This window comes from Labrus bergylta, chromosome 19, assembly GCF_963930695.1.
Source record: "Labrus bergylta chromosome 19, fLabBer1.1, whole genome shotgun sequence".
In the NCBI taxonomy this organism is placed as follows: domain Eukaryota; kingdom Metazoa; phylum Chordata; class Actinopteri; order Labriformes; family Labridae; genus Labrus; species Labrus bergylta.
In genome coordinates this window covers 12,226,523-12,244,463 of record NC_089213.1, presented here as the reverse complement: position 1 = coordinate 12,244,463, position 17,941 = coordinate 12,226,523, and the positions used below count along the sequence as shown (strand labels likewise).

Here is a 17,941-nt window from a genome sequence, read left to right as displayed (position 1 = left end):
TTTTCTCACAGCCTGGTCGCAGTCTTAACAAACCTGACTGGAGCGTTCTCATGTTCGACTCTCAAATCACAAGGATGTGATGTAAACAGACAAACCACAATTTCTTAAACCAGGGAACAGGCATGTCTGTAGTTATATGACGTACGCAGCACGCTATTGTGTCTCCAACTCTCTCTGAATTTATTACAACTCACCGAAAGACCCGAGGTACAGCACAGGATGTCAATATTTAAAAAATTCCAGACCTTTTTATTCTGGATTTTAACTGAATTTAACGGCATTTTATGGACTATATTTGTTTAATATTTAATTTAATTTACTTTTTACACAATTGAATATTCATTTATATGATTGTATTATTCTATTTTATTTGTTGTAGATTATTACTGTTTGATGATCTTATTCCCGTTTATTTCTATGAATTATCTTTTAGTGTTTCAATGTTGGATTTTTTTTTTTTTTTAACTTTTATTCTTTTAGTTATCTTATTGTAGTTTATTTTGATGAATGACCTTTGACCTTTTCATCATTTAAATCCCTCCTCCTGTGTTTCCTCTTCACTAATTCATGGTTGCATACATCTCAATTAGTCAGGTCCTGCTTTTATTGAGTCTTTTATTAATAACATACATTTTTATTTGACCTTGTGCATTAGGTGGGGGAGGGGTCACTGGCTGTTTTTTTTGATATTCTGTTTTTGTAAATAACTTTGTGCTACATTCTTGTAGTGCTATACATGTGAAGTTTGGTTGATCCAACTTCTAACCGAACACAAGTTCACCCAGAAATCTGTCTAGGAGAATCATGAGCAAGCGTCCAAAAGCTTCAGAGAGAGAGAAGAGCTCTGCAGGTTAATTAAGCTTTTTATTGTTACATAGTCCTTGTTTAAACTTTGAGTCATCACCCTCAAGCCCTTTTTAGAAGTCTTCTTTTTATTGTTATTTGTAAATCTAAGTAACGTATGACCAAACAATGCAATAAACAAACCCATCTGGTTTAATGCTGTTTCCTGCAGCTTTAAGAGAAGTATTTTACATTTATAAGAGAAAATGATCATCCTTAAAAGAGATATAGGAACCTTTCTGCAAAAGTCCTGTCTTAAAAAACAGATGTGTGAAAATGGGATTGGAGTCAGAGCTGAAACATGATTAACTTCTATTGTTCAGATAGGTCCTGCTCACCTGGAGTAACCTGGGTGAATGCTGGTCCACTTTGACTCGTGCCCTTCTCCGCCACGAGTGTGACGTCGTACAATCGCCCCGCCTCTAGATCCTGGATGTGGGCGGAGTCTTGGCTGGGCGGGAAGGTGAGTTCCTTACTGCTTCCCGCTCCATCGTTAGGTGTGATGGTCAAACGGTACCTGTCGATCTCACCATGCGACTGCTCCCATTGGAGGACTGCTGATGTCGTGGTCGTCTTGACAACGTGGAGGTTGGACGGACCAGAGATGACTGAGGTTATGGAAGAAGAAGGAGAAGAAAGAGAAAAAGAATGACAGCCATGTGGTCGTGAGCAGCAACCAACCAGTAAACAGAAGTTCACATCCTTCATGTCCACCAGTAGTATAGTAATTGTAGCTGGTATGCATGGAGAGGCCAAAACAAACTATCTCTGTGCTTCTATCCAGAGCAATTTTGTGATGATTTTCAGTGAATGATACGACAAAGCACGTCAATCATCCTTGGTTTACTTCACAGAACTACGAGCCACAATTTTTAAATTTTGAGATGAGTACCGATTGATTTCTTGACATACTGACAGCTCTCGAGTCCAGGTGGACAAGTTGAATTATAAACACTGTGTTTACACAGTGTGTGAACATGATGAATGGACTGAGAGAAAACCTAAGGAACTTAAATGCCTCCGGCCAAAGTTTTTCTCAGCCTCTTTTCTACCAGGTAGCAGGTTTCTCTGGGAGTGATTCCATCCAGGAAAGTGGATACACAAACCTCCAGTCGGCCTTACATTTACCTTGGCTCATGACATTTCCTCCTCTTGACTTTGCTCAAAGTTTCAATCCTGCTTCTGCCACAGACGACATCTTTCACAGGAAGGGCCGCCGGAGGAAAGTGTTTAAACTCTGTCTGCCAGTTTGGCAGTTTTGGATTTCACACTTCAGCCAATGTCTGTCAGAGGCTCCGTGTTCAAACAAGTACAGTAAAGACTGTACTTTAAGAGGAGCGTATTACATTTGGAAGCATCACTGTCATATGATCTAGAAGAGTGCACGAGTAGATTACTATTATACTAGAATGTTTGATCTAAACATCTAAGTCAGAATAAACAGAATGCAACAAATTTCTACAAGATGGGTAGTTCGAATTTTTAATTTGTCTGTTTATTTAAAGATTTATTTTTTGGGTTTTTTATGCCTTACAGAGACAAGACACTGGACGGAGTCTGAAGATCTGAACTCTGGCTGCCAACTTTGAGGACTGAACTTACCACTAGGCCTCTAAAATTAAATACAAAGGCTTTATTGGCCTAATAGTTTCAGAAATTTTCACCAAAGCTTAACGTTTTGATCTTTTAAAATCTGATCAGAAGAAGTGTCTGTGTTCTCCCTGCGTATTCTCCTCGATTTTTAAGGTAAAACGTGGGAACATGTGCTTTATGTCTAGCTACTGGACTGGTTACATACTTTTTTTGAAGTAGAAACAATCATGCCTTGAAAATAAAACACCTTTTCACTGTTTAAAGAGATATTATTGGAGTTCTTTGTCTTGTTTTTACTATGATTGCATGTATCCAATTCCACAAAGCATCTTAAACATACTCCTTCTTGAGTCCATGAAGCGCTCCTTTCTTCAGTTTTTTTGGGATAGACCTTGTTGGAAAGTCAAGGATTGTGAGCTGCTGTTTTATTAGAAGTATCGCAATCAACTGCAATGAACGGTACCAAAACATTGCTCATGTATTGCAAGAGTGTAAGAGTTTTTGCTTATAATTTTTTGTAATTAACAACACTGTTATATGTTTTCTTCATGTGTACCAATCCCTGGAAAGCTGTGAAAACAAATTTCCCCCCTTGGGGACAATAAAGTATTGTGTCGTATTGAGAAATTAACAATAAGAAATTAACCAACATTTGGGGCCTAGGACTTCTATTGTTGTCGCTATGGTATCAAACAGGTATCTATACTGTTAGATTTTACTGAAGATTAAAATTCTGGTATCATGACAACCCAAGTTTTAAGAGTCATAAAGAATGGTCACTGGTCACTCACTGGTCTCTGTTGTAGAAATAAAGAAATAAACAGCTCACGGGTCATGAATTCAGCCGAGCTCTCAGCCCCTCTCCTGCCATCGATCTCTCCGGTGATGCTGACGGTGTACTCCTGACCCGCCGCCAGTCCCGTCTGCGTGAAGGTGTTCACGCTGCCGTCCACCTGCACCTTGATCTGCTGGTCGCTCTCTTTCTGTTTGAGACACAAAAAAGGAAACATGTTTCTTTGTGTATCCACCAGCAGCTGTATCAGGCAGCAGCACTATTAAACTGAAAATCAAGGCATCACGTCTACCCTCTAGCAGGTGTACAGATCTCATTGGTTGAACAGGTTTTTAAATCTGCTTTATATATAATCCAAAGGGGGGAGGTTCCACAGCCTTAAAACTCACTCTTACAGACTCTTTATGTGATGTGGTCTTCTTAAAAATCAAAACATTACTTATTCATATTTAGAAGCGCTGCAGATAAATTTCCCTGATGTGTAACCTGCCTTTAAAACTTCTTCTTCTCTGGGTTCATTTTTGACTACAGTGTCTGAACACACTGACTCATCCGATCCATCAGCACTTGAACATGATCCAGTTTGAATGATTAAATCGAGATATTAAACTCCTACACAGCGACCAGAGGAGACTATTTCTTTCTGTTTATAGGAAAATACCGATGCATAACAATTAACTCAATGAGATTTCTCTAAACTGTTTGTTGAACTGAACTGTACGCTGACTTTAAGTTCAGCCAGCTGACAGAACAAAGACCTTCTCTGTAATAATAATCATAATATTAAAAAATCACAATGTAATCATGGTCGTGAGGAGCAGTGGAAACATTAAGCTGTCTGCAGGGCATCGATGTGTGTGTGTGTGGGCAAACACAGATGCTCAGTGTTACGCTTTCTTAAGAAAGGCTCGCTGCATTGGAGGAATATGTTCTCCATCAAAAATGTAAGTTTCATTCAGAAATGATTCAAGGGTTATTCCGGTGTTTTTAAAGGTCCAATTACTGAGATGTGTAGAGAGTGAAATGATAAAGTGACTTTACTATATGATCAGACATTAAGGAAACATGCTATGTTGCAGTGCTGGCTTCTCTGACAATGCAGCAGCCAGTATGTCCTCAGAAGGTAGGCGGTTTTAAGGCACCCCCGTTTTGGACGTCCCTCGGTTCAATTTGTGACGGCAGTACCTCAGTCTGAAGGGACTCTGGCAGGTAACCGGAGGGTCCCCAGTTTCAAATCGCAGTGCGAACCAGATCTGGAAATTGGTCGGATAGCTGGAGAGGTGCCAGTTCACTGCCTGAGCACTGTCAAGGTGCCCGTGAGCAAGGCAGTCCCCCAACCCCACCCCCGGAAAAAGACAAGGAGGTGGAACTGGGGCCCTGCTTCACGACAATGATTTTAGCCAAAAACGAAAACTTTTCTGCATCCGCTCTGTAGAAGAAAGTCTGTGCATGTAATCTTATTACACGTTTATGTCGCCAACTACTGGCCTGGCATGTTTACTACAGCGTACACTGCTTGGTCTTAAATAACCAACATGTTGCGCCCAACTTGGTCCAACATTTGCTCTCATTATTGTACTCTGTTCATTGTATGCTCTTTTGTCATTCACACATTTAAGTGAGGATCATTTCATGAGGCACAAAGTTCTTATTATTCAAATGATCCGTCGGAAAGACCAAAACTTCTCATGCATTCAAATGTGAGGATTACTCAGCTGGAACTGACTTTGTTTTTGACTTCCTAATGAATGGATACCGTGTTGTTAAAATAAATGGACCACAGCTTGTTGCCATGCTGGTTGCTATGTGTGCTGCTCAGAGGTTGTCCTGGATCAGTGTTGGCGTGTCACAAGGCTTTTATCCATCTCCATATGAATGAGGGTGACATCATTAAAACTAAAGGCGTATGATGCCTGTGAGGCATTCAGGGACCATGATGTTTGGTTCTTTCTGCACACGTGGAGGTCTGAGTGACTCTCAGTCGCTGTGTTTATGATGGAAAATAAATAGCATGTCTCTCAAGACTCTCTTCATCAGTGTCTCTTCTCTGTTTGGTTCCATTTAATGCCAAAGTGTCAGCACATGTGTGGCAGCAGAACGGCCACATTGAGACATAACCAGCCACAGCTTACTTTTATAGCTGCAGTGGGGTAACATTTAGGCACCTGAGCAATAATAACAAATATTATCATTATGCTTAAGTTACTGAAACGGGGTGTAATGAGATTGGGAGAGGGGAGGTCACATCCTGCCAATGCATTTTACCCTCTTCCTATAATGGCTGCTCTTTTGCTTTTGTTTTCATTTTACATACACATTTGTTTAAGTACATTTATTTGAGTTACTAAGGTATTATGTCAAATAATCACAGTAATAATCACAGTCATAATTTGGATCATTTGATCAGATCAGGAAATTGAGAAATCATAAAAATATATTTGCTGGCTATAACGCAGTGCTGTTTGACAGTCTGTGTGAAGTTCACAGACTACAGCTGGCTGATGTTACAATCGTTAAGTTATTGATTGTTGATAAAAGCAGACGAGGTGGAAGTGAACAGACAAAAGTTGAACGTGTGTTCCTGACTCCAGCTGGTCCATACGGATAGCGGATCAACCGTGTTCCGTTGCACTGCAAGTAAACAGGTGCGCGCGATGGTTGGCGTTCCGGGTTGTGTGTGTGCGTTTGCAGCCATGTATGTTGTTGTGTCTCGTCTCTGCATGCCCCGGCGATGACCCGTCTGCAGACAACAGAGGAGCAGGGACAAGTAGCCGCAGCTACATCATAAGCGGTTTAGTATAGTTTTAACATGACTGTTGGGATAAATATTTACCGCCATGAAGTGGATTGCTGAGCGTCCGGAACCAATCAAAAGAAACGGACAGTCAATCAGCTGGCTATCCGGGGCGAGCCAGATGCGTAAATGGATGAGAGGGGAGATGACTGCTAGAAGTCAGAGACGTCATATATCAGCAGTTGTTTGATGTTGATATTTTTAACATACATTCAGAGAGGATATGATTTGCAATTTGAATCGTCATTTTTTTTCTTTTGGCGCTCGTGATTTTCCTTTGCCGCTGGGTAAAACCTCTTTGGGGCGCGCCAAAGAATTCTTTATGCAGGAAAAACCCTGAGTTCAGGTGTGATGCTGGATGGATGACCAATGTGTGCACGCCACACCTGGGCCTTACTCTCTGCAGCATAGTCCTGAGACCAGCATGTGTTTGTGGTTGTGTGATGGGTCGGATATACTGATAGTGGTTTCTTTTATATCTCAAGGGAAAGTTAGCTTGAAATGTCATGAATCCTGGAAGTATTTTGTCCACTATCTTTACGAGTAAACTGTGTAAAGTTGTAAACTAACAGCATGTCCTCACAGCACTGGGGCGTTAGATGTAGTGATGCATCGCATCAACCGGTGCTCGCTGTCCACACTGCATCTGTTCAATATTTGTTCCTTGGCACTGTGAATTTCAGTTTCCCTATGCAAAAGTGTGGTGATTTTATTTTGAAGGTGGACAAACTAAAGTGTGGTGCTTTGTATTGATAAGCTGTGGACTCAAATCATAACACTCAAAGACTCGTCAATAAATGGCTACCGAAGAGACAAATTACATTTTTGTCTGTTGCTGACAAAGGTCAAAGGTCAACATTTCAATCATGACGTGGATATTATTAATGTTTAACTATCTCCACTTTGTAAAACAAGCTTACGAGCTCTGCTGATTGAGAAAAGAAAAGGGGCCTTGAGGGTCCTCAACAGACTCTGAATAATTGAAAAATCCAGAAATGATTCTCCACAGACACTCACAGCATGATTGTTTTGAGTACCAGAGTGAGAACAGGTTTACTTTAAATGACTGTAAACTGATTATGTAGGCCTTTAAAACTGTTATTTGTACAAACAGGTCACTTTGAGATCTTAGAGGGAAACATTTCTGAGCGTTTATAGGAAATGTTTGATTGATTCGTCACATAGCAGGCAGTGAATAATAATTACTAACAGATCTAACATAAAGCTCTGACGTGCCGGGGTAACCATCCAGCAGGGGTCTGTTCACATATAAAAATCTATTTTTAGAGAGAAGATTAATGATGCTTACTGGAAAGAATAAATATCAGTGGGATGCAAACATGTCTCATTAAACTACTTGAACATTATTTAGGAGCCAGATGTTCTCTTTTGTCCTCAGAGTCTCGTCCTCTTCTTTTTCTTCTGTCCCCGCTGACAATCTGCTCTCACTTCAGCTTGTTGTTGTTTATCTGTCTGCATGTCTTGTTAACATCTCTTTTCTGTGTGTCTCTCTCTCTCTGTTCGTCTCTCATTCTGTGTCACAGCTGTGGACCGGCGCTGATGTCATCCATTTGGCAGTCGCCATGTTTTTGACAGTGTTTACACGTTTCTGTGGCAACAAGCATCCCACATCTGCATCTTTTCCTGTGCGGCTCCGAGCGATCTGTTCATTCACTGCTCTTCTGTTTTCATCTCGATGACTGTTCTTAGATTCTTTTATTCTTTTTTTCTCTGCTTAAAGGCTCCTCGGTCGTCCGTCTCGTCCTCCTCTAACTTATATGATGTGTGATGTTGAAGCCGTCTAAGATTCTGACAGATGATCGTGAGAGACACATGAGGAAATCTTCAGTTTAAAGACAGTTGGACCACACTGTGAGACGTGTCCACCTGTGACTAGTTTGGATGTCTGGAGACCAAAGACGATCCAGAATCTGAAGTTTTGGAGCAGACTCTCAGGACGCGCCTGCTGCATCCATTACTCAAACTAAACAGCAAAAAACAAAGTTAGGCGTTGGTTTCAAACATGCCTCCTGAACTACATGTTCCCTTCTTTGTATTCATTTAATCTGAAGCTTAAGGAGAGAATAAAGAGTAGACAGGCTGACACGATGAGGCTTGAGTAAAATAGAAGTGGTGGATCATGGTGACGGCTTTAAAGGGAACATTTTTAAAGGTTAAAGTTCTAGTATAAGTTCTAGATTTTATTAAAGTGTTTTCTTCCTTTATTCAGAGATAGGACATTGGATAAATCAGGGAGATAGAAAGAGAGAGAGTGGGAAATGTCATCAGGTCGGATTCGAACCTGGTCTGCCCGCTAGACTACAGCCTCCGTATATGAGGCCCGCACACTAACCACCACACTACTGGCAACCCAAATTAAAATATTTCTAACAACGGCCCCAGTTTGCTTTTTTGTTTTATGTAAATGACAGAAGATCCACAAAGTTTTGGATTTGCTCGACTAGATCGACTGACAAACAACAACAATGCGTCCACCAGTCAGTCAAATTAGCCACGCCCCTAATTATGACTAATTATGCTGAACTCTTACCGTATGGCTCCACTGGTTCTGACAACAGATAGCTTCTCATCGCTTTTTATTCATTTCCTATTGCGAGCCGGAGAGGCAGTCGTGCGGCGCATTTTAGTAGAATACGCCCATCACGTTAGGCTTAATGTAAACACAATAGCTGTGTTATATAAAGAACTCACTACCTGTACTGTTTAAACAATAAAGAAATGAGCTATAGAGACCCATTTTAATTTTTTAAACCAGGCTGTAAAAATGTTTATTAAAGTGACTGATTTTATTTTGTTTCTCTCTCTCTCTCTATTGTTGTTGGCGGCTGTGGATACTTCCTCCTGTTGTTGCTTTGGTTCCAAACTTCTCAGAGTCGTTATGGAGGCTTAACTCCTCGATGATGTCACCACGGGGAGATCTCATGGTCTCTTTTCATCAAAAGAAATTACAGCGCGAAGTGGTCGTTGTAACTGTGTGAGTCTGTGGGAAAACACGCCTGAGAGGAAGCCAGAACATGTGCGGTGAGGTGATTCCTCCGTGTTAAACTGTCCAGCCTGTGGGAGCGTTGGTTCCTTTTCATCTGGACGACAGTTCTGAGTCGATTCCGACTGATTTAGAAAGTGAGGTTAGGAGTGTTTTCTTTGTTTGGCTTCCAGCTCTCTTTATCCTCAAAACGACTCTAATAAATACCAACGCAATTAGTAATATTCCAGGTTTTTTAATGCCTTGAGCTGCAGATTGATCACACATGTTTGAGAGCAGACGGTCAGGATGAACAAGTGGAGTAAAGTCTAGTGGTGTGAGGAGCCAGAGCAGAAACCACTAAATGACTAACATAGCTACAGTACACTAATAGCATCCCAAAAGGTAGTTTACGTCCCCATTTACTGGTTCAGGTATTTCAGCCACACACATTTCCAACAAGTGCAAAAGGTTACCAGTTTGTGAATGGGTAGGTGTGTAAAGCGCTTTACAAGCTCGAGTCCAAATTTCCAAGGTGTAGCTAAAAAACTAAGAGCATGGTTAAACAACTAATAAAAGATACAAAGTCTATCAAGTGTTTCTGACTTGCACTCCAAATATTTTGGAAATTGGAAAGGGGGGTTTCACATTAGGGACCCGGGCCCGGATCTGAATACACTTGATCACAAAGTCTGATTCATTTGATCAGTGTGAACACAAACGTGCCATACTCGTACCGTACTCGGGTACAGTGCCCAAGTCCGCTCGAAGAGGTGGGCACGATTCATGTGTATTATAGCATGGCCCGCGGGAGATGTGAACGCAACTGTGCACAAACAAGGAAGTGGATCGCTATATGACGTAATTCTAAATAGCTCCTATCACTTTAAAAACCGTGCAGCACCGTTTCATCCTCTGAGCTGCACGGTAGATTTGGACGTAGGAAGAGGGTCGTTGTTGGCGTCTCAGAAATAACCCACGAGTGGTTGCCCTGCTGTATCGGACTGTGTACATACGTGAAACAATGTTATTAATGTGAACGCAGACCAGCATGAGAGAGAGTGTGCCTGTGAAAACGTCCTAAGACTCAAATGATCTGTTTGGGAGGTTTTGTTAATCTGTTTTTTTTTTCTGATCCTGATTTTTGAAGTTAAGAGTGGAAGAACAGCAAAACCTTTTTGGAGTTTGCAGAAAATCTTTCATTCTCTGTTTGGCAGCTCTTTGTCTTCTGCACTCGCACCCAACTGAGTTTGAATGTGCTTTTTCTGCTCCACATAAGTCATCCAAACAGAACAGTATGGAGTCTTTGGCCAACAGACTTTATGACGATATAAATATTTAACAAAATGACATCCACTCCAGTCTCTCTCCCTTTGCAACCATGAAAGATAACCTGATGTGACCATGAAACTCAAACAGTTCCTTTTCAGCCAGTGCTTGGTTTGTCCATTCTGGGCTACAGTAGAAAGAAAGGAGGTGCAACATGCAAACTCCTTAAGATATGATACGCTTTGAAACGTCGTAATAAAACACATGTATGGCTTTACATGATCATGACGCGAGCTTGGTTTAAAAGACAGGCGGACGGGGATGTGCAGTCGAGTCCTCGTCCGTAAATCAGAGAACAACAGAGAACATGGCCACTACTTTACTGACTTTGTGTCTTATTTTGGGTTATTTTAGTTAGATACTGCCAGAACTCTAAGGGATTTCTCGATAATGGGATCGATTATACTTCATGCCCACATTGTACCGACATGCATGAGCAACTGTACCGTGCACACCTCTTCCAACCGTGTCTGAGCCAAGGAAGTGTACTGAGCTTCAGGCGCGTCTCACCCGTGGGTGTTGTGGGAGTTGTGACACCCACACTTTCACTGAAATGTAATTTCATCCCCCACACTTTTTACCAGTGGAGTCATTGACGAAAACCTATTGGTTAAGGAAGATTTATCAAATGACAATTAAGCCAATCATAGCTGTTCGGTTACAGTTGAAGCACGGTAAAGTTACATGCATTTAACAGTAATCCTCCTGTCACTCATCACTGGCTGAGTCAGAGCTCACAGCTAATGGATACACAACATGTAGCATCCTTCTGAAAGAGAGTTAGTCACCCAAACAGATGTTTTTAAGATAAATCCACCTCACAAAACAACATAAGTTTAACATTTTCTCCTCTTGATTGTTATTTTAGCTGTATTTATTTTACTCCCGTAACTTACGGGATGTAGCGGAAGTCCCCTTCGCAGTTTTTCAAAATAAAAGCACATTATATTTGTAGACCGGAAATAAAGAGACTGAGGCATAAGGCAATAAGAAAAGCAAAATAAAAGAATCACAAAGAGCAGTTTTGAATCTCGTTTTTTAGAGCTAACTGGGTTACTCACAATGGATGTTCATTAAGTTAGTGTCTAATTATAATCTTTTGTAACTTTGTCTTGTTGTATGATGTGTCAGCTAACATTAGTTATTAAACATTAAATTAAACAGAATGTGTTGATTTTCTGGTGGGTGGTAATATATTAGCATTAGAACACCCGCACTTTTAAAATTGCTGCTCCACCCCTGTCGAGCTTAGGCATGAATTGGAGCAATCACACTAGTCAAACGAACTAGACTTTGGGGGTGAATCATGTTTAGGCACGGTACGGATTGCCTCCTTTGAGTGTGCCCTAAGTATACTTTAAATTTAAACTGGGCCATTTGCTGTGAGCAGATCAAGACTTGGTTTCCTGAAAATGTAATCTGCTTGGCATCATTTTTCTTAAAAGACACGTTGCTTGGGTTTTACTTTTTAACACAACCCAAACTGAAACACACAGGTCTCTGTTGATGAAACTTTTCCAACTAATATAAGAGCCAGAGATCATTAGTGAGGCCGATAAATCCTTGAGGCTGTAATATTTCTGAACTCCACCAAACAGGAGTGAACATCAGACGGAGGGTTGTCGTCTTGTTAGTCACAAACTGTGAGCTCTTAATCCATCTTTGTTGCTATGTTTAGCTCATGTTTCTGAGTCCCAGCTGTGTTACTAGCCATGTCACCATCAACACAACCCCTCTGACTGTTCAATAGCTCCTGTGAGGGATGAAAATAAGTGTGAGAACCGGATCTAGAAAATACTGAATGTTTTCAAACGGAGGAGATGAAGTGTTACTGTCCTCCTCGAGGGTTTACACTCAGGAGTTCATCCAACTAAAAACACGTTAGCCTTTAGCATGGCTCAATACAATACCAAACAACTGGGTTGTCATGATACTAGAATTTAAGACCTTGATATGATGCTTATAAAATATCAATGATATCAAACCTGTTTTGCTACCACGGCAACAAGAAAAAAAGAGACTCCTGCTCTTGCTGATACACTGGCAATGTTAGGTATCAAAACATTGCCTATTGCTCTCAGTCTGTTTGTCAGAGACGTTAATGTGACTTTAGCGCCTTTATGAGACACCAAAAGGACTTGGGGTGGTGACTAGGGGATGGTATGCATGCCCCATGTGCGGAGGCTGTGGTCCTCCAAGCAGGCGCAGGTTCGAATCCGACCTTTAACTCTTTTCACTGCATGTCCTTTCCCACCCTCTCCCTCTGCCCGATTTCTGACTCTGTCCATTGCCCTTTCTCAATGAAGGCCCAGAATTATTTATTTTTTTAAATCAAATGACGATAATAGTTCTGGAGTTTTTAGAGATTTGGTAGTTTTTTATACTATTGATGATTAAAATAACAGAAATTATTTTTAGATTTTGTGAAGCTTAACAGTCAGATTTGGTCAGCCTGTAGAGGTTGTTTAAGGAGATGCACAATCTGCAGACCTCATTGACATGCTTTTAAAGCTCCCAGAGGGTCTTGAGTAAATTTCAGGGACAGATTTCAGATGGACTGTCCAACATTTTCCTGAGCCGCTCAACACGACCTGGCAGATGACGATTTTTGACCCCCCAGCAGCTCCTGAACACAGGGACAGTGAGGACTCTGAGATGGAAAGCTTTGTGTCGTTTTGATGCACAGCCATGACTGTCAACAAACACACCTGCTGCCTGAGTTATTTCTACAAATATGTGTGTTGATCTGTTTTCTCTCTGTGGCCATAAAGGTTGTGACAGGAGCATAAATCTAAAGTATGAAGCTAAAATCAAGTCTTTACTGTTTAACAAATGTTCTTTACATGTTTTTCAAATTTGAGCTTTGAATCTTGATTTCCAAGAACCTCTTGTATTTCCTTTGTCTGTATCTTTGTATTAAAATTTCCAGATGCGCACAGTTTAGTAATGGCAAAACAGAAACACGATAATTGTGTTTCAGCCCCTGATGGCCCTCCTCCAAGTACATATCTAGGACCTCAGCTGCTTTGACAGCGCTAATGCTCCTTGAACGCTAGTTACCACCCGAAATTAAAGAGAAGAAGAAAAAGACTACAAACAGCCAATCAGGTCGTGGGGATATGGGTAGACGGGCGTACAGACCCCAGGAGCGGAAAGGAAACAGCCGAAATTAGCGATAGCTACTCTGAAGAAAACGCCAAACCTACCGCCTCAAAGCAGGAGAAAATATCCTCGACAAGACGGCAAGAAAGGCTGCTCAACTTCTGGAGTTTAGAGACAGTTTGGCTCTTTACTGTCCGACAAAAGAAAAACAGAGTAAAGATCTCTGTTAACTGTGCCAAAGTGCAGCTAAAATGGCGACACCACGAACCTGTTCCCATATTGGAAACAATACGACCCATTAGAACACACCGAAGGAAATAAATGTCCAAATGTAATAAATGAGTGTTAGTGTGGACCGTATTGTAAATAATATAAACTATCTATGCATGGTGTGGACCCTCAGTAAGCAGCGGGCCAGTAAGTGTTACTCCCAAGCAGCAAACTGTCATATCAGCGTTCTACCAATAAAGATTCCCACAATTTCAGTCTCGTGAAGGGCTGTATGTGGTTAAATATAACTGTGTCAGTGCTCAAGTGTTGAAGTGTAAACTTCAATAAAACTTAATTTTTGACCCCCTGGTGGTTTAAAGGGTGAATTTGCCGCTAGTTAACCACCCTTGTTGCAAACTGTTTGTTGGAAATTGTCTTAGCCTTGTGGTTTTCATTCTTTTGGATTGAGGTCACATTGAAAAGCTGAGCCCTGCTGGTTCAACATGAACATGGAGAAAAAATTACCAAAAAATTAAGCCGCAAACAAAGTTGATGTAGAGCCTATGGTGGCCCTGAGAGCTCAATGAACTGCAGCTTAAGAAAACACACGGAAAGGAGAAAAACACAAGCAAACAGAGCGAAAAATATCTTTACCAGTTTGTCTTTACAAGCAAATATAGAAAATCTGCAAGAAATGTCAGCAATTACCAGAAAAGAGTCTAAAGTCTGGAGATTCATTTGCAAAAAAAAGTAATGTTTTTTGGTGTTGATTCATGATTAAGATTTGAAGTGGTTACGTGTAAATCCACAAATATATACAAAGTATCTGAGCTAGTCAGTCAGGATACTAATTTACACTTAAACTGTTTCCTCTTTTCTTCTGAAACCGCTGACAGAGGTTAAACTCATGAACAAATAATGTGTCAGAGAGTTTATCCAGGTCTCTTTCACTGACTTCTTAGAACCCTCAGGACATCAGTTTCTCTCTTTGTGGATGTTTATTTTTTAAATGCGGATCATCCATCCATCCATGATTCTCTGCTGATTCGGGGCCTGGTTGCGGTGGCAGCAGGCTAAGCAAGTTGCCCCAGACGTCCCTCCCCTCAGCCACTTTTTCCAGTTGCTCCTGGGGGACCCCAAGGCATTCCCAGACCATCAGGGATATATAATCACTCCAGTGAGCTCTGGGTCTACCCCTGGGCCTCTTTCCAGTTGGACGTGCCCGGAAGACAAATAAAAGGAGGCATTCTAATCAGCTGCCCAAACCACCTCAACTGGCTCCTTTCGATGTGAAGGAGCGGCGGATGTACTCTGAGCCCCTCACCTTATCTCTGAATGCCTGTCATCTGATGTCAAATGAGCTGAAATGTTTTTTTTTCCATTTGCTTTTGTTTGGTTTGGCATGAGCTTCTAATCCAGCATCTCCTTGGCTAAAATAGACTTATCGTCATGTAAACATAAGCTATAAAAATAGACCATATTTCATCTGTATTGTTTTAGTGATATCATCACTTTATTTGTGGATAAGAAAGATTTGGATGCACACTGGAAAACCCTCAGGGCAGCAGATGCTTTAAACAGCCTAACCCAAATCAGTAGTTATTGGTTAGATATTAGAGTGTCAAAATAACCCGACCATTGGGTACATACCTGGCTGGTGAAGGTGATGTAGTAGGTCTCATACTGGATGGGAGGCGGATTCCAAACGAGAGTGACGGACGACTCAGTGACATCACGAGTGCTCAGCTGAGAGACTCCAGACATGACTGTTAAAAGAAAGCGAGAGAGTGTGTTTACATTCATTACATTTCTCAGGTGTTGAAGCAGCTCTTCTTCAGTTTTAAACTAAAATATTTCACTCAGAATCAGAAACGATTTAGCCTAGGGGAAAATTTGGTTGTTGCATAAGTCTTAAAAAAGGAAATAGAAAAAGGAAAAATGTAAAAATAAAAATGAAAAATAAATTGTGAATGATACAATGTTGGATAAATAAAAATAAACATGTTGCCCTGTTTAGTTTCAGTATTGTCCGGGAGGATTAGCAGCTAATTCAAACATGCTTAATATCCATCACAGTTTTAATACATGGCTGTCTGGCTGTCTGGTATTAACATTTACCGGCCACGTGGCTGATAGTTCTGTCAAATGTACCCGCCAAATGCGGGTCTATTTTCCATTTGTTAATTTGTTGCTTGTTAATTTAGGACCCAGAGTCCAACCATCAATCTTCTTCATCAACATGATTACCTCTTCACAATCCTCCTTTCACTTTAGTTACAGGTCCCTACCCGAGCTCATTTATTGTTTCATCAAAAACAGAAAGATAACAGTTTGAAGAAACATCCTGCGCTGGCAAACATGAGCGATGTATCCTGAGTTCATCGGGTGTTTCAGTTCTCACAACATCAGACACCCTCCCTCAGGCGACAGGGATGGAGACCCTCAGCCCCCGGACAATTCCACAAGTTTGATTTTCCACCTGAGTTTTTCTTTGAGGTTTTCTCCCTCGTGTCTCTTTTTTTTCCCCTTGTGTGATGGATGCAGTGGAACGAATGAAGCATCCTTTTGATCAATGATGGAGACGTACATCTGACCAAAGACAAAGACAGTGATGGATGTGTCTGACGTGCCTCCATCAAACTGCCTGCCGTTTGTTTTCTGGCTACACAGTGATGAAACAAACCGTTCTTTCTGATCTGCTGCGTGAAAACGAAACGCTGCAGACGGTGAAGATGGTTTTGTCATCACGGGTCCAGTCCAGTTTCATGATTTAAGAGTAAAGTTTACTGCAATAAAACGTAGAATATGTCTTCAGGGAGTGAAGTTAAAGAATGAAGTAATGGAAAAATACAATAAAGTGCGAGCGCATTACCAGGATAAATGTTTTGAGGTACATTTCACTGCTGGCTCTTTGCTCACAGGCTTCCTTCTTTTTCCCAAAAAATATTTTCAATGATGCAGTTTTCTCCCAGTCAAATAATTGGCTGGATTATTTTAGTAAATGGCAGTAACTTGGACCAGAGAAGGTAGATGGTTTTAAGGCACCCCTACAAGGCCGTTTTGGACGCCCCTCGGTTTTCCAGATATGGGACCAGTTATCAGGTCAAACCAACAGGTGTTGCAGCGATGGAAGCGGGCAAGAGAACTGGTTCAGATAGAAGTGATTGTACCCGACCTAAAAAGCCTCTGCATGTTTCTAATAAGCTCCACGAGCAGAAACGTGCTCAAACTAGGATCAATATTGGAGATGCTTTTGAAAAATGGAGAGAGGTTAGAACACAGAAAGGTTTACAGACCGATGCAGAGCTGGCTAAACACTGAAGCTTCAGAGTCCACCACATGGCAACCTGCATGAGCATCGACCCTAGAGAGGAGGGGGGGAGAGAGCTCTCTACAATGTTTAGAATTTGGACTGCAGTACCCATTTTAAACACTAGGGGGCATAGTTACATATTACTCATATAATGTTTGGTTCTGTCCTGAAAGGTGCATTAAAGCAATGCACCAGACTAATATGACCTTGATTTTACTAGTTAGGCTACTGACCCTAACCCTTATTACCAAATAGTGAACTATCAGACCTCACTATAGTTCCTGATAATTCTGCTTAAATCTTGTGTATCACTTTTGCAGTGTAACAAGAAGCATCAACGGTTAATCCGTCTATTTAATAGTTTTAAAGCAGCATGAGTCCTTTGGATTCTCATCATCTTCCATCTATATTTCACATATTTCACTCTTCTGCAGAAACCTCAGCTCATAAACTGAATCCTGAAACGTTAAAGTGAAGCCTGAGAGACACACACACTGATGTGTAACGACACACAGTGAAGGCACTCCCAATAAGAACTGAATTTAATGTGCCAGTTCCACATAAAAAGTGTGCTGAAAACATGTGCTCAGTGGGTCACTGAGAGCCTGACGCAGTTTTCCGTAAATAATTATCAAGTCCAACGTGAACTTCATCTGTGTAGGCTGGCTACCAAACACATGTGTTCAGAGACGTAAAACACATTTTATGTTTATTCCAAAGAAGATGGAGCAACAAATACAAATTAAATGGTTTTATAGAAAGATTCTCATGGTGATGAAAAATGAACAAAACAGCAGAGACCCCTCTCTTCTCCAAAACAAACCATGAATCCTTTTTTAATTAGTATTTCTTTAGTTTTTGGACTTTATTGTGGCTGGAGGCTGAGCTGTTACACAAACCTGGGGACACTGAGATCATCATGATGTGACTTTATATGAGTTCAGTGAGCAGAGGATGCTGGGCCGAGAGTCAGCACTGATC

At 41.1% G+C, this 17,941-nt stretch overlaps 1 protein-coding gene across 1 annotated transcript in view; it reads right to left on the bottom strand.

The window, feature by feature from the left end:
• The window catches only part of LOC109995672 (tenascin), a 46,991-nt gene that overhangs the window by 13,357 nt on the left and 15,693 nt on the right, over positions 1 to 17,941 (bottom strand). Inside the window, exons 6-8 of the mRNA XM_065948270.1 lie at positions 15,298 to 15,413; positions 3,266 to 3,419; positions 1,182 to 1,451 (exon numbers count right to left, since the gene is read on the bottom strand). Coding sequence (XP_065804342.1) covers positions 1,182 to 1,451; positions 3,266 to 3,419; positions 15,298 to 15,413 — 540 coding nt within the window. The remainder of the gene's footprint in view (positions 1 to 1,181; positions 1,452 to 3,265; positions 3,420 to 15,297; positions 15,414 to 17,941) is intronic.